We start from the raw sequence: 23,921 nt of genomic DNA, 5'->3' as shown, positions 1-23,921 counted from the left end.
CAATCTTAAGTTGTGAAAAAAAAATTGAAAATAATTTTTGATATTTGAAATTAAATTGTGGTGTTATTAAGATTGGAAATTGCTACAGTGACACCAGGAAAGAGTGCTTGGAGAGCATGACACCAAAGATATTGTGAGAGTGTGCAGTTGACTTGGAATCTTGCTTCCTTCAAAATGGCTTTTTCAAAGATGGGGACCAGGTCTGCAACCCCAGTTGCTGTCTTCAGTTTGCTGTCAGTTTGTGACAGAAGGGGCTCCAGTTGGCAAATTGTGAATCTGTTGCTGTCTGTTGCAAATCTGTTGCTATCTACATACACAGAAATTTACACTCAACAGAAATTTAAATGAACTACTTACATTCAGAGTCCAGTTACAACCTCATAGACTCAAAACAGAAATTTCTCCACAAATAGCGATGTGATGGTTGCTGCAAGACAGCGAAATGATATAGATGCAGCTTTGCTTTTATTTAGGAATACAAGCAGTTGGCAACAATTTGTGTTAAAATCAACTGCAAAGAGATGAGGCACAGATGAGTCCTGCACAGACTGACTCAGATTGATTGCTACTTGTTGGCAATCTGTCTACATTTATAAATTAGACGGCAATTATTTGCAAGCTTTAACCAGTCTGTCTGAGAGTGACTGGAGTCAGTTTGAGTCAGACTGTTTGGACACAGGCTGCCACGGAGCAGGTAACCTACAAAATCACCTTAGGATCAAAATTGGGCACCCAATTAGTTTTTGAAACTACCTGCAATCGGTTGCTGAATGCAACAGTTTTACTGTAGTGTGACTGAGCCATAAACGATACTTCATTCTGGGACACTGTCGATACAATCATGTTATTCAGTATCCTGGCCTTACTAACACTTGCTGTTGTACTGAAACCAAATGTTGTAGTATTTCCCCTCCCAAAATATGCAATGTTATATACCTTTTATTATTATCACTGTTTCACTGCATGGCTTGTTTCTTCTTTACATTAACATGTCAGAACCCTCATGTACATTGTCCTTCTGCTGTACAAACTACTGCAACACATATATTAATCTGCAGGAGAAAATTATTTAAAACAAGTTATTTTCCTGTGTTTTTGTAACACAAACAGTTAAGACTAGGATGAATGAATTTCAGCTAATCAAGTGGTTGGTTTTGGTCTTTTCATGGGATGTACTGTAACCTCATCCTTCAACATTAAATTACACATTTGCTTTATAGTAATTCTCCGGTCAGCTCAAGGCTGAGAACCACTGCTCTGTTTCAATGCAGTACGACGACCGTCAGCCTTCAGTCCACATTCAGTGGGATTTTTCAAATACAACTAAAATCACAGTTTGGTTTGAGGAATCAACATAATGTATCGATACAATTATCCAACGAAAACAAAGAAACGCTGTTTCCAGTCTGCAACAAATGAAATACACATTTCAGGGATGATATTAGCAGCATCAGGCATGGCGACTTTAAACTAAAACAGTTTATGTTTCTCAAAATACTATAGACAATCACATAACACAAACATGACCAATCAGATTCAACAGCTTTGTTCTTCAGTATTTAATCCAACAAATCTTCTTTTTCACTGTGAATTCACGTCAAATTTACTGTGAATTTGTGATGGTCAACAGGGTTTGTTGATGTTTCTGCCAGTTGCACAATATCATCAGTTATTTTCCACCATCTCCACTGCTGTAGGAAACGTTTAGAAATGCAGCAGCTCTCATCGTATCTACAGTACATACACGACATGACACGAGCGTGATTCTCAGGTCACATATCTACAGTCCTCTACCTCAATAATGTCTCCATAACTGGTGAGTCCTCTGGAGTACACCTCTCTTCTCACTGACCCTGTATTAGGGAACACGGTACGTCCATGAATGTAGTGTTACCTGCTTCCTCCTCTGCTTTTCTTCCCCCTGGTGGGATGAGTTACATCTTTCAGCCACACAGTCACAGAGCCGAGACTTTGATGATGTTGGCGCCAGCTGAGCTTGTTGTGGTCTGAATGCTCAAGGGTGGTGGGTGACTTGGAGGTTGGGGCGGCCTCCGCTGTGGGGGCCCGTGGAACCCGTCTCCATCAGGGGTTAAAGCAGGGGGTGTTGGGAGGCTGATGATGGCTGTGGTGATCTGGCCACTTTTGCAGTTGATCCTGCTGCTCTCGTCAGTTTTAAGGTTGAGGTTGGAGCGGCTGTTAAATATAATTAAATGTGGTTAATGTCTAGTACAAACATTGCATATGTAATTACATATCATTTTTAAGCAAAACATGTTCTGTAATTTCTATAATGTTTTTGTAAATTTGGGCAGGAAATGAAGATTCTGGAGAAATTTATATACCAAAGTTTTATCAGTTAACTGCACTCACAGTCAGCTTTATTATTTATGCCTAAAAAAATCTTTAAAACAACACTTTATGACTTTATGGACAGAAGTACTGGGCCACCTACACATTACACCTACAGGAGCTTTTATGACATCCCATTATAAATTCATAGGCATTAAAATGGAAATGGTCTCCCCTCTGCAGCAATAATGGCTTCTACTCTTCTGTGATGACTTTCTACAAGATTTTGAAGTGTGTCTGGGAATTCTTGCCAATTCAACCGGGAGAACATTTGTGAGGTCAGACACTGATGAGGGGTATGACTCACAATCTCCACTCTTGTTCATCCCAAAAGTGTTTAATGGGCTCTGTGTGGGTCACTCAAGGTCTTCAGCACTATCAGCTGATCATAATGTTATGGCCCATGCTTTGCGCACTGGGATACAGTCATGCTGGAAGAGAAAAGGGTCTTCCCCAAACTGATTTTTTCAACACTGAAGCATAGATCAGTCCAAACCAGACCAGACCAATCCTAAAAATAAACAACCCTATAAGGTAAAATTCGGTGGAGGAGGGGTCCGGCATTTGCCAAACCAAGACTAATCCGTCATTCTGCCTGGAACTCCACAGAACATATTTCCACTGCTCCAGAATCCAGGGGCAGTGGACTTTACACCATTCCAGCAGACGCTTGGCATTGTGCTCGCATGCTGCTCTCCAGACGTGAAAACTCATTCCACGAAGCTCTCGTCAGACAGTTTCTATGCTATCCGGAGGTTTGGAACTCTGCAGTTATTCAGTCAGCAGAGCATTGGTAAGTTTTAAGCCCTGTGTGCCTCAGCACTTTGTAACTTTACTTGATCTGACACTTAGTAGCTGAATTGCCGTGGGTCCTAAATGCTTCCACTTTGCAATTTGCATACCACTTACAGTTTATCGTTGAATATTAGAAAGGAAGATATTTCAGACAGACTTGTTGCAACAATGGTATCCTAGTACTGTACCGTGCTCAAATTAATTGAGCTCTTTAGAACGACACATTCTTTCACAAAGGTTTGTGAAGGCAGAAGTCTAAATGCTCGATTTTATACATCTGTAGCAATGGGACTGAAAACACCTGGAACCAGAGACCAAGAAGTGTGACCAAATACCTTTGTCCATATAGTGTATCTAGTGATGCATTTGAGAAGTAAAATATGAAACATGTGAGTCCTTAAAATACCTTTTATTTTGAGAGGAATTTGTGTAATAAAGCTGTACAAAACTAAAATGACATTTTTAAAAGTTAATGTACTCTGCTAGTTAAAAAGTATAACTACTTTCTCAAAGATATATTTTATTTAATTAGATTATTTAAATGCAGCTGGATTAATGTTGACAATTGCCTATTCAGATCCATCTATTAAATGTCTAGAGTCGAGTGAGGGACTTCAAAGTGTACCCCCAGAGATGTGTTTTGGAGTGAAAGATTAATGCTTGCACACATAAAACAGTTTCAATGGCCAAACACCAGGAGTTTGAACTTTTTGCCAAACCTCTGATGCTTGCCCCTGCATCTGTTTTTGTTTCACCTGGCGGTGTGGGACAGTGGGTCACCACACTGTATGTGGATGGCACTGAGCTCCTGCAGCGGGCCCTGGTGTGTTGAATGGGTGGTGGGCAGGCTGGTGTTAGGCAGAGGAACATTTCTCTTTCTCTTTCGACTACAACAGGTACGTGTGGAGCTGTCATGGCTGGATACAGAGGGACTGCGTGAGGGATAGGTCTGCAGAGCCGTTTCCAAACAGTTCTGCTCGTATATCTGCTCGTCCACAAACTCGTGAGCCTGGAGAGAAAAAGATGAATGAAAAAAAAACATGGGGATAGCAAAACAGGAGAGAGGAAAAACAGCAGTCTGTAAATAGGCTACACAACAGCGTTATAGGACTTGTTGCCCAGTTGTACTTCACTTATAATTTTACAAAAGGAACCACACCAAAACAAATACAATTTAAAGAAATTATAAAAAATAACCTTCATCTTATCATACAAAAATCATGCACCTGGCTGATTTCCTTTATTGGCTGCCTGGATAACACTGTCAGTGTTTAATACAGATCTTAGCCAACATCTTTTGCAACAGTAGCTTTAAAGACTTTACAGTGGATGCAGATTTGAGACAAACCTTTACATGACGATCTAAATCCTGTCCTGTCCTCAAACTGTAGTACGAACCAGTGTCTTCTGTGTCTTGTTGCACAGGTCTGCACAGGTTACCATAGCTAAACTTTAACACAAGTATACCACAGACCAGGTTTAAGTGAACTTAGGGGTAGTTATGTTTAACAGATACTGTGAATATTCCTTTAATATCATAATTTAAGTTCAAGAGTAGTTTCATCCTCATACAGAGACTAAAGGAATACATAAATGTCCAACATTATGATGTACAACTGTTAGCTTGAAGCCAGAAAGTTCTAATTCAAGCTCGACTGACTATCACAAGTATAAACTGACGTATTCTGTCTAATAGGGAACCTTAAATTTAATGTGATTCAGTACTGAAAGGAAACTCATTTAAATGTTGAATCTTTACTTCATTGTCATGCCTGAAAATCTGAACAACTGTGTACAAAAACTCAGTTTGAATAAATATAAAACAATATAGAAATGTGAAAAATAGTGACAACATCGCAAATCACAAGCGACAACACAGAGAAAATAATAAAAGAGAATATTCCTCTGTCCAAATACACACTGGTGTGCCGTCAGTGACGCCTCATCTGTGTGAACTGCATGACAAAACTGTGGTGGGCAGTTCAGAAACCAGGTTCACTGCAGTGTAGCAGATTTGGCATCGTAATATGCCAAATGTAGTTTATGGTGCAGCTGAGTTGTAAAACCCCGCAAGTTCCAGTTTTTACAGACCCACTCTAAACCCCACACCCACAAAGTCCCATAACAACTGTCAACCTGGCGTGCAAACATTATGACATTTTTTTTAAAAATTATTTATTTTACCAAGAATGTGTTTTTTGCTTCCAGCTGAACTCAAACCACAGATTTGAGAGCAAAGAACACCTTACTGTGACAATGACAGACATTTTTGGCAATGCCCTAAACACCTTTTTTCATCTGTTTTGGGGGAAGTTGGCAGCTACATGCAAAGTCAGTGTGAAGAGCAAGCTTCTGATAAGGTAACATTTGGAAAATCTAAAAAAGTTTCATCGCTAGCTTCATTAATGTTAGCCAAGTTTTCAGCCATAGCTACACAGTGGACATGTATATTTATAACAGAGTGCACTTACTGTTGTTTTCTCCAGACAGTGCAGTAGGTGGTGGTGTTGGCTCTCTAACAGAGAGATGGACTTCTGGGTCAGCTTCTGCTCATCCTCTTCTGTACCCTGATTGTACACACACGCACACACACACACACACACACGCACGCACGCACGCACGCACGCACGCACGCACACGCACACACGCGCGCACACACACACACACACACACACACACGCACGCATGCACGCACGCGCACACACACACAGTAGGTATTAGTAGGTATTATGAAATTATTCAGGAAGTTGCCCTTGGACATAAATCTCTAGACATAAAGACCCAGATGCTGAGATTGCTCTTTGATATTTACTCAATACTTAATACTTTGAAAATGAACTTTTAGTAATGAAGTAGTAATAAAAAGCCGGAGGTTCTGCCTCATGGCATTCAGTTTCATCTGAACTCTTTTTGTTCATGTTTGATGAGTTTCTCCTCATTTCAGTTATGAACAGGTAGACAACAGCTCCTGCCAATTGCTTTCAAATAATTTACTTGTTACATAGTGAACCACATTCCTGTTTGGAGTGAATTGATCCCTTATCTTTAGGTCTGCTTAGCAAGTGGTTTGTCCACTTTCTCCAATTTGTAATTTATTTCCTATTTTGTAGTTTTTTGTTTTTTTAAAAAAAATCCACAAACAGCCTACTGTTTTTCTTTGATTTGTTTCCTTGTCTAAGCAAGCAGCAAAATAACTTCCAATTTCAGTTTATTGAGCAAACAACATGCAAATTATAAAACCGTGCTACTGCGAATCCTCTAACTTGTCTAAGTAGGTACTGCTGAGTGTTATTTGATGCTGGAGTTATTGATGTCAGAAGCTTCAGAAAGAAGAGAAATCGCAGAGTTTGAGGAAGGGAAAAAAAACCCACAGAAGCAGAAACTTATGGAACCCTTTGTTGGTATTTTTCCTGACAGGCTTAGTTTGAAATTCAGCCTTTAATATTCCTTTGTCTCAAAGTAACTGCAATTACCAAATAACATGAAAACTGAAAATGGTTAATTCTCTCCCCACACTGTTCATTGTTACTCAGAGGATTGGGGTAGGAGGCAAACCAGCCCATGGACTCTCATTTGGATTCCAGGAACATGAACAACACCGTCACGTGGGCACGTTTTCCGATCGCTGGATTTGTGCATTTATCCTCTGGCAGAGGACCTATACACACATAATATAGATACAGAGCGAGATTCAATGGTCTTTCATGTAAATAAAGAAGCTGACTTTGTGCAGTCAGTAAAAGGAAGCTGATCACGATAACCGTGCTGCTAATGAATGATTGGACAATAACTAAATGTGTTTTTTCCCAATGTATTTGTAATAAAAAACTCCCCCTGAAGCAGTGGTTCCCATATTTTGTTATATTTTATTTTCAAACTCCATTGCATTTAGTATATTTAGTAAACAACTAAACAAATACAAGTAAACTGCAGTAAATTACAGGTAGCAATGAAATAAACTACTAACTGTTTTACGTCCACATCTACACGGGTATTTTTGAAAACGCAGCTGTTTCTACGCGTTTGGGCCTTTCGTCCACACATAAATGGTGTTTCGAATCACCGAAAACTGCGATTTTTTTAAAAACTCAGGCTACGCCCACGTGTACACGGGTATTTTTGAAAACGCAGCTGTTTCTACGCATTTGGGCCTTTCGTCCACACATAAATGGTGTTTCGAATCACCGAAAACTGCGATTTTTTTAAAAACTCAGGCTACGCCCACGTGTACACGGGTATTTTTGAAAACGCAGATTTTTCTATGTGTTTGCACCTTTCGTCCACACTTTGGGAACCTCTGCCCTTAAGTATTCAGTGTTATTCATGTGATGTCCAAAACTACAACAGTAATAATGAGATGTGTATAATTATGTGAACATATCTTTTTGAGGGACTGAGTAAATGAAATAATCCAAAAATTAATTGTCTTGATTAAAGATGTATTCAGGGATGCAGGACTCTTTTTATAGGTTATTTTATTTAATATTAAATGATGTATCAATTAATTTTGTTACTTTGTAGCAACTCAATTTATTTATTTCAGATTCAAGAAGGTCTTCTACCATCTGGGCATTTTTCAATATCCTCAAAATGGATGTATGACCCAAATGTCAAGTTCCTGGAGATGTCATTAGAGGGCTGTGATTTGTCAGTCTGGCTATCCAACTAATGTTGTAACTGCACTATTCAATCACATATTACCATAAATAGGTGTTCAAATCAGTTAGAGAATGACATTAATGCACTTTATCCAATGTTAAGTTACTTCTGTATTCTGGAGCTGGCCTGGCCATTGCCTCAATGGAAGTGTGAAGGGTAATATCAGTTAGTTTGGCATTTAGCTGTGAGTCAGGTCCAGGATGCTGTGAGTTCAGGATATATAGAGTGCTATGTGCTGTGGCCTCAGTCACACAGGCCTAGACCAGCTGGTCACCAACTGGCAATCACCGGTCATGAGGATTAAATGTGTATTCCTTGAATATGCCTCACCTTTGTCACAAGGTGAAATAAGTCACAAAGAGGTTTACACTGAACACCTGCAAACACTTGCCAACTGCTCTCTCCAAGCGGTAGTGAAAACAGAGAGTTGTACCTCAAAGTAAAAGGCATAACTTGACTTTGAAGGCAAATTTTCTCCATTTTTGGTAATAGTTAGGTTATAATTGCAGACAAGATTTTCTATACAGAACACAACAGCAGTTGTCTCAAGGCACTTTAACCCCAACAATCAGACGACCACCTATGAGCAAGCACTTGGTGACAGCGGGAAGGAAAAACTCCCACTCCCAAAACTACCATAACTGTGGCAGCCATGGCAAACTGCTAATGACCAAAGCCATCTGAAAGAGGTAATCGGTGCAGCATCGTCTTTGCAACCAATTTCACCAAGTGACTCATAATGACCTCCATGCACCCAGTTTTCCTGGTGAGTTGTGGATACCGGATCTCTAGGCCTTTGTGATTGAGGTCTAAGCTAGCTGTTGAGTTACTACAGCAGTGCCTCCCTTTAAAGTTGGGTCTGCTTGTTGTCACTGTTTGTGCAATTATGCATATGTTGAATATAAATAATACAATTGTGAAGCTTCCCACCTTTTTTCATTTCATTTGCTGAGTAACCAGTGAAATAATAAATATAATTTTATTTAAGCTGATATCCGAGTTGTTGCATACTTCTATAGCACATTGATCAAGATAGTACCTAAACTCAGATCTTATTCAAGATTCAAGATTCAAAGTGTTTATTGTCATGTATACAGAAGAAATAGCATTTCTCTGTGCAATGAAATTCTTCCTTTGGTGTCCATACACAAATGCCAAGTTAGGTAAGGGTTAAAGGAACAAGATAATAAAGATAAAAATAAGGATAAAAAGTGTGCTGATGTACAAATTGCAGTTGGGGTAGGTCAGCTGTTCATGAGTTTTATAGCATATATTCTGGATGTATGCTGCTATTTGAAAAAAAAAGCCATTGTTTCTTAATAACAATTAAAATAAATATCTTGTTATATTTATCTTGTTATGGTCCAGTGTTCCACGACCAGGACGAAAACCGCATTGTTCCTCCTGTATCCGAGGTTCGACTAACGGACGAACTCTCCTTTCCAACACCCTGGCATAGACTTTCCCAGGGAGGCTGAGGAGTGTGATCCCCCTGTAGTTGGAACACACCCTCCGGTCCCCCTTCTTAAAGATGGGGACCACCACCCCGGTCTGCCAGTCCACAGGTACTGCCCCTGATCTCCACGCAACATTGCAGAGGCGTGCCAACCAGGACAGCCCTACAACGTCCAGAGCCTTCAGGAACTCGGGGCGGACCTCATCAACACCAGGGTGAGGGCCTCCAGCTCGCACTGGAACGGTTCGCAGCCGAGTGTGAAGCAGCGGGAATGAGGATCAGCACCTCCAAATCTGAGGCCATGGTTCTCAGCCGGAAAAGGGTGGAGTGCCCACTCTGGGTCGGGGATGAGTTCCTGCCCCAAGTGGAGGAGTTCAAGTATCTCGGGGTCTTGTTCGCGAGTGATGGGAGAAGGGAGCCCGAGATCGACAGACGGATTATGGCTGCAGCTGCAGTAATGGTGAAGAGGGAGCTGAGTGTAAAAGCGAAGCTCTCAATTTACCGGTCGATCTACATCCCTACCCTCACCTATGGCCACGAGCTGTGGGTAGTGACCGAAAGAACGAGATCGCGGATACAAGCGGCAGAAATGAGCTTCCTCCGAAGGGTGGCTGGCCTCTCCCTTAGAGATAGGGTGAGAAGTTCGGCCATCCGGGAGGGGCTCAGAGTAGAGCCGCTGCTCCTCCACATCGAAAGGAGCCAGCTGAGGTGGTTCGGGCATCTGACAAGGATGCCCCCTGGGCGCCTCCTGGGTGAGGTGTCCCAGGCATGTCCCACCGGCAGGAGGCCCCGGGGCAGACCCAGGACACGCTGGAGAGATTATATCTCTCGGCTGGCCTGGGAACGCCTTGGTATTCCCCCGGATAAGCTGGAGGAGGTGGCTGGGGAGAGGGAGGTCTGGGCCTCTTTGCTTAGGCTGCTGCCCCCGCGACCCGGCCCCGGATAAAGCGGATGAAGATGGATGGATGGATAAATATCTTGTGTTTCACCTTTTTGAGCTGCCAGACAGATAATTCAGACTTATTTCAACAGACTTATTTATGTATCCTTACTTTCTGTAAAAGGAAAAAGTTATTTCTTTTTTTTTTTTTCTGAAATGGAGATGCTGTAAACCTTCAAAAATAAGTGGGTGACATAAGGTATAATACCTATGAAAAATTTGATTTGGTCTAAGCGCATTATCAAGACTAGGAACACTCAGCTCCTGGGGCGGAAAGTTGATCATTTTGGAAACCTGAAAGTGTACTAATGCATAGCTGATGGCATGGGCATGCAGGAAGTACAAATATATGTTTATATACATATTTCAAGGCTTGATGGCATCAAGTAAATGAGTGACCCACTCATTTATTTTATATATATTGTCCTAGTTCACTACAGCCTTCTTTTTTTGCGTTCTTGTATGTGCTGATTTTTGTATAAGTGAAGCTGGCTTTTATGGGTGTGTGGCTTCTTTCTTTGTTTCTTTAGTGCATGACGCACCATTCCTCTGTGATACTGTTTTGAGCAGTTTTTTTTATAGATTTAAATGACTCCAGGAAAAAAGATCAGATAAGAGATAAAGCTGTAATGCCTTCGTATGCAAGATTACCATAAAACTCAACAGGATTATCAATACCCGTGATCTAAGTAACAAATAAAAAAAGCCAAGATGCAACCAGACCCCGAGTGAACTTCTAGTCTAACTAATGACTGTGACAGAATCAGTGATTTTTGTCATATATCTCCACTCACTCCTACCTCGGACCCACGCAGCGTCACCGACTGTCAGAATTGACACCATCGTAATTTGATGCATCAGGACTCTGGCAGCTTCATCACAGACACGAAAAGGAAAGGGGGGTGCTCAGTGCTCACAGATGGCATTTATATGATAATTCTAACCACTTGCAGACACCCATGAGCTTTCATACTGGACTCTATTAGGTCCAAATGGATTTTAGTAACCATCTGCAAGGAGGGGAGTGTGTCACTGAAAACACGAGCGATGGTCTAGATGGATGGGATTTAGGCAATTTGCTCACACTTTACCTAACACATTTTTCCACGGTGGTTATAATATATGTATATATATATATATATATATATATATATATATATATATATTGTATAAAAGAGTGAGGGGATGATTGATTCAAAAAGTAGAAAGTTCTGATCTTTATGCGCAGACATGCATTACAGTAGAGCAAATAATTATTTATGTCCTCTTCTTAGGCTAGGCATTAGAAACTGAATTTCAAAACTACTTTCAAGTTAATCTCTATTGTCTCCACTGTTTCATTGTTCAGCGGCTCCGTTTTGCTTTGAAGCCTCCTTTAATGCACTAACAACCTAATTATTACCAAGAGCGACTCGACAAGCAAGTAAGAACAATCTTACATCCTAGATAACCTCAGCTTACCGTTTTCACAGACACAGATTAAATCAAGTCTCAGACTGATGAACAACCAAAAAAAGCACTTTGTGTTATTACACAGATAACACTCACATGGGGCATTATTAGCCTCTGCTATCACCTCTGCCCTGCATAACAACAAGAATGTAATGGCTCCAACTTCTTCTTTTATAGCCTCTAAATTACTTTTAAATTGTTCTCTGTTTATTTGACAGTAATTGCTGCCACTTTGCTTGTGTTTGCGTACTGCAGATGTGAAGTTGTTGCCTCCAAGCAACTGAGTTGCAGTGAACTGAAATAATTAGTACATGGGCGTTTGACAAGGAACAACATGATTAATACTGAATTACAACCTGCTGGCATTGCACCATTTTTAATGAGCACACTTAATTAAAACAGCTTCCAAGAAATCATCGCGCCCACTTTGCTGTTGGTGGATCTTCGCATTCAGAGGGTCAGGGGTCTTTCTCACCGTCAGCTCCAGCAGTTCGTTGAGAAGTCCGTTGCGTTTGCTCTGAAGGAAGGCGTTGGCGCTGCCGGACTTGGCTATTCTTATCCTGGCCAGTCTGGCTTTCTGGGTGTGGGACGAAGAAGAAGTCACAGCATCAGACAAGGTAGGCGGGAGGTCGGAGAAGATGACTAATACCTATTTAATGATAAGAATCTGCCAATTCATCACACAAACTCTGTAGTAATTTTCACAGCTACTACATGACTGCTCTTATCTCTGCATTTTCAAGTTTCTCTCTTTCATTATATATGACAGAGACTGCTGTCATGTTCTTGTGTCTGTAACATGCTGCTACTGAGTATGTCTGTAAGTCGGCACCCAAACAATACACTCATTTGGGATTGCTGAAAATTTAATTTCAAGTCTGAAATGAGCATAAATATGTTGCTATCTAGCTGCTGCAGATTTTTGCTCACATTTAGCTGAAATCCCAGTAGTGATGTTGGGCGATAAGGCCTGGCTCAGTTTCCAGTTTTTCCCAAAGATGCTGACTGAGGCTGAAGTCACCAGCTAGAAAAAGGTTTTAGACAGCAAATTCTACGATAATGGCTTGTCTTTGTGTTTGGGGGAAACATGATAGGATTTCAAGTTACTGGAGGCTTATACCAACTCTAGATTACAGGTGTGCAAGAATATGAGGACCTTTAAACAGGTTTAAAACAGTTAAATAATATGTAAATACTTTGATCAGTTTTTAGTCTAACACAGTGCTCTTTTTAAATATATAAAGATCTCTTATGTTTTATAGAGAAAACAACAATCAAAATCATGAAAGCAATTCTTGGGTAGTTGTAGCTTTAATTGGGATGTCTAACAACAATTTTGCCAAGGCAGTGTAGATTGAATCAAAAAGCTTTTTTTAATGAATGTCTTCTTTTAACTTTTTATTCTTTCATCTGTAACTTTAGCCCTTATATTTTCTGATTCTTTACAGCTTCGCTTTTTCTAGTTTTTCCTTCCAGTCCATTGATACAGAGTTTTTTTTTTTTGTTTTTTTTTTATAATTCATTTTATTTGGATCCCTGGAAGAGCAGCAAACTCTGACTAATCATAAATAAAGAATGAAGAATCACGATGATCTCTTTGAAACTCCAATTTTTGGCAGAAAGTTGTGAGACTTTTGAGTCTGAACCCTTCAGATTGATTCTTCTAAAAAGGATAAAACTAAAGAGTCGGTCCACCAAGAAAAGCAACAACAAAAAAAATGGGCTCAAACTAAGAAAAATATAAATGCAACATGAAGCCAAGTCTTGCATTTAATGGTGCTGCAAGCACAAATTGATAATTTGCTGCATTAGTGCCAATTATGCCCATGAGAACCTACTGAGTTCACAACATTGCAAAGTCTGTTTGCCAACATTTATCAGTTTATTTTATTCCCTTTCTGTTGCAGCAAAAAGATAAAATTGCTTTAAATAACAGATAAAATAATAGAACAAAGGAGGCAGGAAATGAGAGAGATATTACATTAAGGATTTCATAAAATGAAGAGGATATTATGACAACTGTAAGGTGAGCTTTATCTTTAACCTCACCCCACTGTGCTCTCTCTCTCTCACCCCCTTTATATACATTTAAGAAACAGGAGATACCGAAGAACATCTGCTTTCCAGACATGATTCAAAAGTAATATTTAGACGCTTCAAAAACTGCCTGTCAGACTAGTGAAGTTGTATGAAAAGCTGGAACCTGAGAGGTAATAATAGTGCTTGTGTATGTATGTGGTCAGTATGTGAAACAGGGGTAAAATGGGAGGATCATTGACTGCTTCTTTCTGCAGCTGAAGATTGAATGAATTAGGAACCAGTGAAATTACCGTCACAAGCTGCCTGGCTTTATGATTGATCAAAAGTACTACTTGACACAAGAAAGGGAAAAATATGAAAGAATAAGCGTCTCTGATTCTTCTGTAAGTGCAAAAGGTTGTGCTGAGCGTCTGTGATGAGCTGCTGAGCCCAAACAGTTCTCTAAGAAACTTTTACTCTAAACACATGACAACTCCAGAGGTGTGATTGAGTCTCATTTAGTTCAAAGTTAAAGACAGTGGAAAATATTGAAGCAGATTAAGTCAAACTGCTTTAAAATCAAGTCCCTGAATAGTTAATAAAGGTATCACACATGGATCAATATTTGTCTAGCTGCAATAAAAATGATTTGTTTTCCAACTGAGCACTGTAGTGTTCATTTTTATGCTGTAAACCATTGTGTATGCTCTTGAACGAACTGCAAACCAGGCCTTTTAAAGGTCAATTTGCTTTTGATGGCCTTAAAATCCCATTGATTTAAAAGTTTGTCTGAGCCCCAGAAGGACTGAATGAATCTTTCACTGACATGTTAGTGAAAATGTAACTGAAAATTCTCTACCAATGATAATGAATTTATTGTTTTGTCCTACAAAACTCATCATCATGAAAATGCCAAACAGAAAAAAATTATGTTTACTTAAAAGTAAGTAAAAAATGTAAATAAATAACTGAAACAAACCGAGGAATTTTCATATGTCAGATCAGGGCCGAATCCCAGTCCTCGAGAGCTACTGCAGCTTTTAGATGCATCCTTACTCCAACACAGCTGCATCAAATGGTTGGATTACCTTTTCAGCATGCCACCAAGTTTGGCAAAGGCCTAATAACAAGCCATTCATTTGATTCAGGTGTGTTAGAACTAGAGATGGCACGATACCACTTTTTTATGTCCGATACCGATACTGATATCATAAATTTGGATATCTGCCGATACCGATATGAATCCGATATAGTGTTTTTTAATCAACAAAACTGTTTTTTTTTAAATATCTTGCTGCATTTTGTATAAGTTCATACTCAAGTTTAAAACAACAACTACACTAAAGCTATTCTGTTATACCTGTATGCAAAAAAAAATATTTCATAGTTCAGTAATACTGATCAATCTAATAAACTTAAACCTGCACCATCCTTCCTATTCTGGTATTTTAAAGAGTACTTAGCGTAAATATTAAGCAACCTAACTAATAGGGTTCCAACTCCCAGCAACAACAAAAATAAATAAATAAAAAATAAGGAACCACCCCTCACGCTCCACCTCATGATGCTTAATCGACGTAATCAACCTTAATTTGATGCAGTGTGAAAAAAAATGCACAGAAATCAATTATTTTTCAAGAAATATTAAATAGATTCAACATCTTTCTTCAACAAAATTGCAGACTGCACAGATGGTACCTTCCCAAAGGAAAATGTACTATAGCTTACTAGGGTATATTAGACTTAACAGTTACTATATACAGTAATGGACTTCTATACATTTTACATCAGATTAAAACTTTGGGTGTCAGATTCAGATAATTATTTATTAAAAGCTCGACATTTTAAATGAGAATAAGAAAGAAAAGTATGTCTTTGTGCCCCCTTTTCCCTGTTCATGCCCTATCGGCCCCCCTGGCTAAACTTTGCTAGATCCGCCCCTGCACAGTTACAGCCGTCAGCTGCGTAGAAAAAGATCCTGGAGTAGAAAGTAATATTAAATACATTCTAACAACAGGGCCCTGTTTCAGAAAGCCGGTTTAGTGCAAAATCTGAGTAAGTATACCCTGAGTTAACGAAAACTCTGGGTTTTCGGTTTCACAAAGCGAGTTTAGATTAATTCTGAGTGAGTTACTATGACGACACACTCCGTGAAGCTAACCTGCCCCCTATCAGGTTTACTTCAACTAACCCTGACTTTCTCCGCCTCTTTGTCAGAAACCTGTAGATGTTGAAGCCCAAATTCTCCGCAGAGCTCTCCGCCGGGAGAGAGTGATTAGAGCGCATTTTATCATTTCCTGATGATTTTCTGTGTGAACGTTACCGTTTTTCAGCACAATCCATAATTTATTTGGATAACATCCTCAGGCCATATATTGCTCATGTGACACATCGCGGACATCCTCTCAGTTCTGTACATATTATTTGTATTGCACTTCGGTTTTTTGCAAACGGGAGCTTTCTGTATAATATTGGTGATGCTGAGCACGTTTCCAAGGCTACCGTCTGTCGGGCAGTCAGGAATGTTACAGTTACACTGAAACGTCTCCTGTACTCGTTTGTGGTGTTCCCCGGTCATAGACCCACAAGATTTATCAAAGAGGGATTCCACAAAATTGCAGGTATCAGGATGACCAAAACTTAATACATGATGTGGTGATACTTGAACTACTACTTAAATTTTACATTTATTCTCACGGTTCCCAGGCGTGATTGGCTGTATAGATGGCACTCACATTCCAATCATTGCTCCTTCAGTAAATGAAGGAGACTATGTGAACAGGAAGTCTTTCCACAGCATTAATGTACAGGTACATAGTTCCCTGTAGCATTTCAAACTAACAAATTATTTCATTATAGTAATGGATGCTAATTTGTGTTCTCTGCACTGTGAAGATCATATGTGATGGTCAAAGGAGCTTGCAAAGAAAAGCGTCTGGACTTCTTTAAGTTGCTTGAAGACGTTTCACCTCTCATCCGAGAAGCTTCTTCAGTTCTAAGGTCAAATGGTGGAGAGTCCCAGATATAAACCTAGTGGGAGTGACCCCCCACAGAGGGACAAAAGGACCCCCTGATGATCCTCTAATCGCCTGAGCCAAGGTGTGAAACTGGGTGTGGGTCCCAATCAGCCAGAGTTTCGGGTGAGTTCGTTGTGAAACCTGGCCCCACCTTATCATGCGAATTCCTGAGATCAGATGGCCCAGGATGTGAGTGGGCGTTAAGGCGTCTGGGAAGGGATCTCAAAACTGGATTATAGATGGCAGAGAGTTGGTGTCGTAAACCCCCGCCTCTGTTCAAAGATGGTCGCTCACAGTGGACTCTTTGTTTTTTAAAGTGTGTGTTCTCTTGTGCGCACCACGGGTCCATCCGTGTTAACTCCGTGTTTTCTCCCTGTGTATCTTAACCCATGTTTGCTCTGCTCTCCATCTCCTTCAGGTTTCAGATTTGTTTGTTTGATCCTTAGTTTTTCTAGTTCAGGTTTTCTTAGTTCTGATTTTGCCTCCCTTGCTTTTGTTTAGCTTTTGTTATCGTAAGTAAAGCTCAGTCGCATCAAGTAAGTGCCTTCATTTTGGGTCCTTCTTCATAACTCCACGTGGCTTGCCTCGCTAGCCGTTACAGTACCCAAGTTCATCATGAGAAGAATGTCTTCAGTTCATTGTGCCTCATTAATGTATACTAAGAAAGTGTACTAGGAAAATACAACTGTATATTAGGCTTTGGCTGCACAATTTGCAAGTTTAAAAGTTCAAAAAAAGGTAAAAGAAAGAAAGAAAAAAAGATGGGCATTAGTAAGTAAGTAAATCTCACTTGAATTTCTTTTTGTGCATAATAATTTGTTACTCTTTAAAAGAAAAGATACAACATGTCAATCTTGTAATCAATGCACAAAAATGTCCGCTGTTACTGTAGCCAAAAAGCTTCTGTCTTTATCCTTTATTCCAAAAAGTCTTTGCGTACACGTTAGCAAGCTGCAGTTTTACTCTAATGTTCATTTTGGATAGAAAGAACTTTTTAATGGCAAGCTTCACATGCAGGTTAAGCTTGTGATTCTCTTTCAGACTATAAATGTGTGCATGCTAATAGCAACAGTTGCAAGCATTACCTGCACATCCTGTAATGAAATCTTACATTATCTGAGGCTTCTAGTCTAACCCTGGACAGACTGGCATTTTTTTCTCATGTTGTTGAAAATCTTTTCTACTTCTAGAATATTTTCCTTGGACTGGAATGGTTAGCTTTTTTTTTTTTTTTTTTTTTTTTACCTCAGTACCAGATTCATAAATATCCCAAAGGTCTCAGGAAGCTCTTTAGATGTAGGCATGATGATGCTACACATTTCAATAACAAAGAGAAGACACTGGATGTTTGGTGTCACATATCATTCCCTACGGAGAATCTTACAACCTTACACCCAAGCTGAAATGTGATTGATCTGCTTTAACTTCATTTGACCAGGAAGTTCTACTGAGATCAAATTTCACAATTCTTGACCGAGGAAGCAAACATTAAATACAACCTCTACAACACAATATATTGCATACAAATACCCACAACATGAAGCATAAAACACAAGAGAAAAACACCCACAGCTCTAATTCCCCATATTCCCTACAATGCTTTTAAATTCACTAGAGGCCTCTTTTTTCTGAAATGTTATGTCATTTATATATTCAAATTATGAAAATGATTAAAAATTTTCTGTCTTTTTCATACAGCTTTCATCTAAAAGAGCTGTTTGAGAGTTGTTCATATGTTTGCTTGTTCAAATATGTTGAAAAAGTCCACAGAGTTTAATTGATATACTTTACTGCTTTATTCCTTAAGATTCTACTGTAAAATAAAATGGAAAACCCCATGAATGAATGTGTTATTTTTATGGCAAATACACTCAAAGCGCTTTATACAGCATCTCCCAATCACACAAGCACTTTCTAACATTCCCACTCTAATGAATGCATTGTGAGCAGCTCGAGGTTAAGTATCTTGGCCAAGGATACTTTCACAGGCAGACTGGAGGATAGGGATAGAACCACCAACCCTCTTATTAGCAGATGACCTGCTCTGCCTCCTGAGCCAAAGCCACCTGAATAAACCTCATTCTTCTATTAAAGTATAAAAATTCTGATGAAAGTATCAAATACTTGATACTTTGTTATTCTGATACATCAAATTCCCTCCATAAAATTAAAAACAAAGCATGATACTGTAAAAGGGGAGGAGAGGTTATGTTAAAAATCCGTCAAAATCCCAAAAATTGAAATTCACTAAACTCAACTTTAGAAGTAAATGCCTCCTAAAGGGTGATGAATAAGTATTTCATGGCTGGGGAAGTTCTTTAAGAAATTACTCTAAAGTTTGGTGTGCCCCGAACGAGCCTCTTCAACATCCTGACTAAAATCCAGTCATGATTGTGGTGATTTTACTTCATCGGTGGTCTCAGTTGACCGCACAAATCAGACCTATATGCTCCAACATTACCACCCACAGTCTGACAGTCAGACAGCAGAAAGGTTCAAAATGTTCTCTTCCAAGACAAGTGAGCCTTGAAACTACTGCTATATAGAGCCCTCTTCCTGTTTTTTCTTTCTTCTACCCCAATAAGACCTCTCTTACACTTCCTCCTTCTGCTTCCTCGGTCTTCTTTTTATTCTCTTACTCTTTTTACTCTTGTCAGACCTCCATCCCTCTTTCCTCTCTTGCTCCCATCGTCTTGTTTTGCCCTCACGTCTCTGGTCTCAGGACTTTTTTTCCTTAACAACCTGCCATCTCTCAGTGTGGCTCCACTTGACTTTGCTGTCCCATTACCGGTGTGACCTCAGTCCATTTACTGCCTCGACACTTATCGGCACTCTGACTGCACTGTGCTGCAGTGCTGATTTGCTGAAGGAATAAAAGAGGAACCTGTCTTTGTCATCTGCACGTTTGGTTTTCAAATTATTGGGGAATTAGGAACATTAGTATCAGGGCAGGGGTTGTTTCTGTGGCTAGTTATATCCTTAGTGGGTTACTGAACTTCAAGACAGACTGTACTTTGCACTGAGGCATACACTCCAGTAGTTAGCAGGCAATAACTATCATTAAGCCCAATTTGGTTTCTCTACTTTCTATTTAATGACTGAGAAGCCACGATGGATACACGAGAAGACCTTTTTGTAAAATCAAATCCCCTGATGACTACATAATTGTAATAGGAACCGAGAGCAGTGTGTGGTTATAGAAGAATGAAGACGAATGAGTTCTGGAGAGAAATGGGAGGCCAGAACATATAAAGTAATAAAAGGAAAATTAATTTTTGAACAGAGTTACCATAACAGATATTTCCCCTTGATTTTTCTTCCTATTGTTTTAAGTTATATTAAAGGCAGAAGAAGAAGAAGAAGCTACTTCATTAGACCAAATATAGCTCACTGGGGGACACTGTACAAAAACCATGAGCAGTAGTCCATAATTTTTTTATATTTTGCTGGAAAAACAAGGAATTGTTTCACTGGTTTATTGAAACATGTGCCAGCATATGTATACAGCCATCTTTATTCTTCAGTACAGACTGAACTCTCAGAGGGAAACTTTCCTGTAGTCTTCAGGAATACCCCCAACCCCCCAGAACATTTAAATCTCTTGGCTGCCTTTTGTTCCCAGACTGTTCTAGTTAATGTCAGGGTCCAGGCTCTGGGCAGGCTGGTCTACGACTGATAGTGTTGCTTAGTTTTTCTGCCCAGATCCCCAACATCACCTTTGACAAGGTCCCCAACGCCACTTGCTGAAATGAAGCTGCAAACCATGTCAGAGCCTCTGCTGTGTTTAACAGATGATTGTAGACACTCTTGTACCTCCTTTGTACATATTGACAATGAAACAGACAAAATAAACTCAGCTATGTTCCTGCTCCTGCCCTGCATTTGTGTTGGATTTCATTGTTGTTTTAGTTCATTCCTGTATTCAGAGTCCTGCATCAGGGTCTGTTATTTTGCCTGCTATAACTGTCATATGTCAAGAAGAGCTTCTTGACAGCCACCCTTCCACCATTTCTAATGAGGCTTCGGTGAACAGTAGATGGATCAATTGAAGGGCCAAATGCATCTCTCAGGGTTGGTGTCGGTGTCTTGTGCTATTTTCTAAGGACATCACTTTGACATACTGTTCATTTGCTCTTTTAGGCCTGCCGCTTTTTCTTTTGTCCTCCACTTATGCACTTTAATCATTTTGTTACCGACACACTGCACACTAAATAATCTAAATATTCCAAATCAGCGGTCCCCAACCCCCGGGCGTTTGGTACCGGGCCGCGAGAGTTGAGGCTCGGGTGTGAAATGTATGGTTTTCAGGGTTTTTATCAGTTTTTTGTTATTGTTTTTATCGTTAACTCTGTTTTCCTCGGTCTTTTCACGTGTGTTATGAATAAATCTTCTTTTTTCGGTACCGGTACTAGTTTTATTTTGTTGTATTTATCTGCGACACCTTAAAGGCCGGTCCCTGAAAATATTGTCGGGCATAAACCGGTCCATGGCGCAAAAAAGGTTGGGGGCCGCGATCTAAATAGCAAAAACACTATTTTATGCTAATTAACCATGTTGTTTTTCGCATCTTTTAATAAATTCAACTAAAGAAGTAGCAAGAAATTATATATTTTTGGGATGGGTTCTTGTTTCTTGTGCCTAAAATTTATAATCTAGAACTGGTTTGTTGCTAACATGTTTATTAGGTGTAAGCACAACACTGGCTCATCCCTTGAGTTAGGTGCCTTTTTTCTTCTTGAATGATTCACAGGTCAGTGTTAAGAGGCTTAAAAAGCAAAAACATTCCTCTGAAAGTGGTCAGATAGAAAGACTGGAAAAACTGAAAATGAGTGAAAAAGCAGACAATGACCAAGATAAACTAAAGCTTCACAAAAACACCAACGTGTGTGAGGGACATTTTTGTTGTGTAATAGGATTAAATCCATTTAAAGCCATGACAGAGTGCAGCTTGTCATGTTGAAATACCAGAACAAGTTATTTTTTCATTTCCTATTAATTGCAAGGTAACAATTTTTTTAATACAATACCAAGTCCAGACCTACTTTCTTTTTTTAAAATTTGTTTTATTTACGTGACACTTTAGATACAAACATTTATGCTAAATTACTATATTAAAGCCACCTATAGACCTTAACTCTAATTGCTGAATCAGATTTCTTTCTAAGCACTTTTGCACTTCCGTGTTTGCTTACATTTTGTTGTCCTGTCCGTTGTTTCAACTTTGAACATTAGTTTTTAAGCCTTTAAGCTTTTAAAATGTGAATAATGGTTTACTTGCATCAGGGATTTCTATTGAGGGAAGATCCTCAACGACCACGGCAAAAAGCAGCAATAAAATGTTATTTCTTTTTAATTATCCTTTAACAGCTTAATAATGTTTTTGTAAATTAATTCCTCATTGAGAGTTTCCCAGAGAGCCTCCTCACTGCTTTAATAGGCACTATAAGCCTGAAAAGCATCAAAAAGCTAAAAGAACTTCATTAGTGTGAAGAGTTTATGGTCCCTTTGTGGTCTAAAAATGTTTTACAACCACTGAAAGATGATATCTAAAAAAAAAATCCTTCAAGATCAATATAAAAAGCAACTTGCACAACAAATGCATGGGAAAAAAAAGCTGCTGGGTCATGGAGTATATTTGGTCAGCCCTACTGTCAGTCGCTGTTGCTTAGCAACAGTACGACCATGCCCACTTAAGCATGTCAATATCAAAACAATAGACATTCTGTCAATGAACAAGTAACTACGCATCTGTTATGAAAGTGTTACAGAAGAAGTGCTGCAGAGGTTGTATTTTCTGTATACTACATCAGTGAGAAACAGTGTTTTAAAGTAGCAATGACACGATAAAATTATTTAGTGCGTCATATTTTTATGAAACATACACAACTGGGCAGCCTTTCGAAAATATTATGAAACCAGATCTAAGTACACAAGGTTTTTCTCAATTTCTTGAATGTAAATATTACCAAGACTGACTGAGGTTTGATCTAACAGGATGAATCCAACTTCACCAGTTCACCAATTCATTACCTCTATCAGACCTATTTTACTCAGAACTGAGCCTCACTGGACTCAATAAAGGTGCGAGAGAGCCCATGCTGTTGTGTTTGAACTGATTGAAATCAGTATATTAATTAGAAAACCACACACCTAGGATTCTAATATCAGTAAGGATTCAAATCACACTTTTCCCTCCTCAATTAGCTATCAGCAGCTGCTCTCTAACTTAATAGCGCTCTTATCTAGCCCCATAGAAAGGTCAAGCCTACTGGGGGAATTGTAGTGAATGGCTGGCTAACATTTGGTACTTAGTGTGTGTCTAAGAAACTTGTGTGTGAGTGTGTCTAAAAGTATGTTATGTTAATGTGCATCTGAAGGGCAACACATTTCTTGTGTGTATGATGGTGCTGAAAAATGTGGGATGAATTATGGTGAAGGACATTCATTCGCAAAGCAGTTGTACAGTTCCTAATTGGGGTCAGTCCCTTTCACCAGCACCTTTTTTTAAGTTGGTAAAAATACCCGTGTGCCTTCCATATGAACGAAACTCATCTGTCATCAAGATCTTTAAACTCACATCCATTATTTTAATGATGTGAATAAAACAAAAGGGCTTTCAAAAGTTTTTATTCCCATTTTAGGACTAACTATTAGTACAGCACATCCAAAAGTTTTACTCAACACTTCATCCTTCCATTTATTCTCATTAATTTATTAATGTGTCATATTGCATTACAACTTCGGCCTTTTGAAAATAAAGAGCATGCACTCCTCTGGTAATATTTGCACATGATTTAACACAGCCACTGATTTCAGCCACACATATTCCTTAGAGGTGCAACGATACTCGTATCGATATTGAACCGTTCGATACAGTGCTTTCGGTTCGGTACGCATGTGTATCGAACAATACAAAATTTTTAATTTATTTGATCAACTTTTCTTCTGACGATGCTGTCTGTGTGAGCGCTCAGTGGATCTGCGCTCGACAGTGCAGCCTAGGCGGAGTAGCCGAACGCAGTGACGCACTGACCGCAGGGCAAGCTAGCGAGACAGAGCTCTCGTTGCAACATGGCAAATTGAACCTCCCCCACCCTCATTCAGATCTGGTGTTTGGAACTATTTTGGTTTTCATGTGACGTATGACCCTGAAGGTAAGCGCGTCATGGACTAAAGTAAAACAGTATGTTGGATGTGCCACGCAATGCTCAATTACATGGGTGGGACCTAGTGT

The 23,921-nt window shown here is 39.5% G+C and overlaps 1 protein-coding gene across 3 annotated transcripts in view; it reads right to left on the bottom strand.

The window, feature by feature from the left end:
• Positions 1 to 109: 109 nt before the first annotated feature.
• Positions 110 to 23,921, bottom strand: part of LOC147331486 (A-type voltage-gated potassium channel KCND3-like) — a 97,387-nt gene continuing 73,575 nt past the window's right edge. The window contains exons 4-8 of one of the 3 annotated variants that reach the window (XM_086293839.1): positions 12,127 to 12,228; positions 5,616 to 5,711; positions 4,493 to 4,594; positions 3,900 to 4,153; positions 110 to 2,193 (exon numbers count right to left, since the gene is read on the bottom strand). In XM_086293839.1, the coding sequence (XP_086149965.1) occupies positions 1,956 to 2,193; positions 3,900 to 4,153; positions 4,493 to 4,594; positions 5,616 to 5,711; positions 12,127 to 12,228 (792 nt within the window). In that variant the 3' untranslated portion in view covers positions 110 to 1,955. The remainder of the gene's footprint in view (positions 2,194 to 3,899; positions 4,154 to 4,492; positions 4,595 to 5,615; positions 5,712 to 12,126; positions 12,229 to 23,921) is intronic. The other 2 variants (XM_086293837.1, XM_086293838.1) reach the window with 2 other exon arrangements.

This window comes from Aulonocara sp. 'chitande type north' Nkhata Bay, linkage group LG5, assembly GCF_057382095.1.
Source record: "Aulonocara sp. 'chitande type north' Nkhata Bay isolate Kocher_YH1m ecotype deep benthic linkage group LG5, A_spYH_male_GT1.1, whole genome shotgun sequence".
Classification (NCBI taxonomy): Eukaryota; Metazoa; Chordata; class Actinopteri; order Cichliformes; family Cichlidae; genus Aulonocara; species Aulonocara sp. 'chitande type north' Nkhata Bay.
The sequence above is the reverse complement of the archived record's forward strand: the minus strand, read 5'-3'. Positions and strand labels throughout refer to the sequence as shown.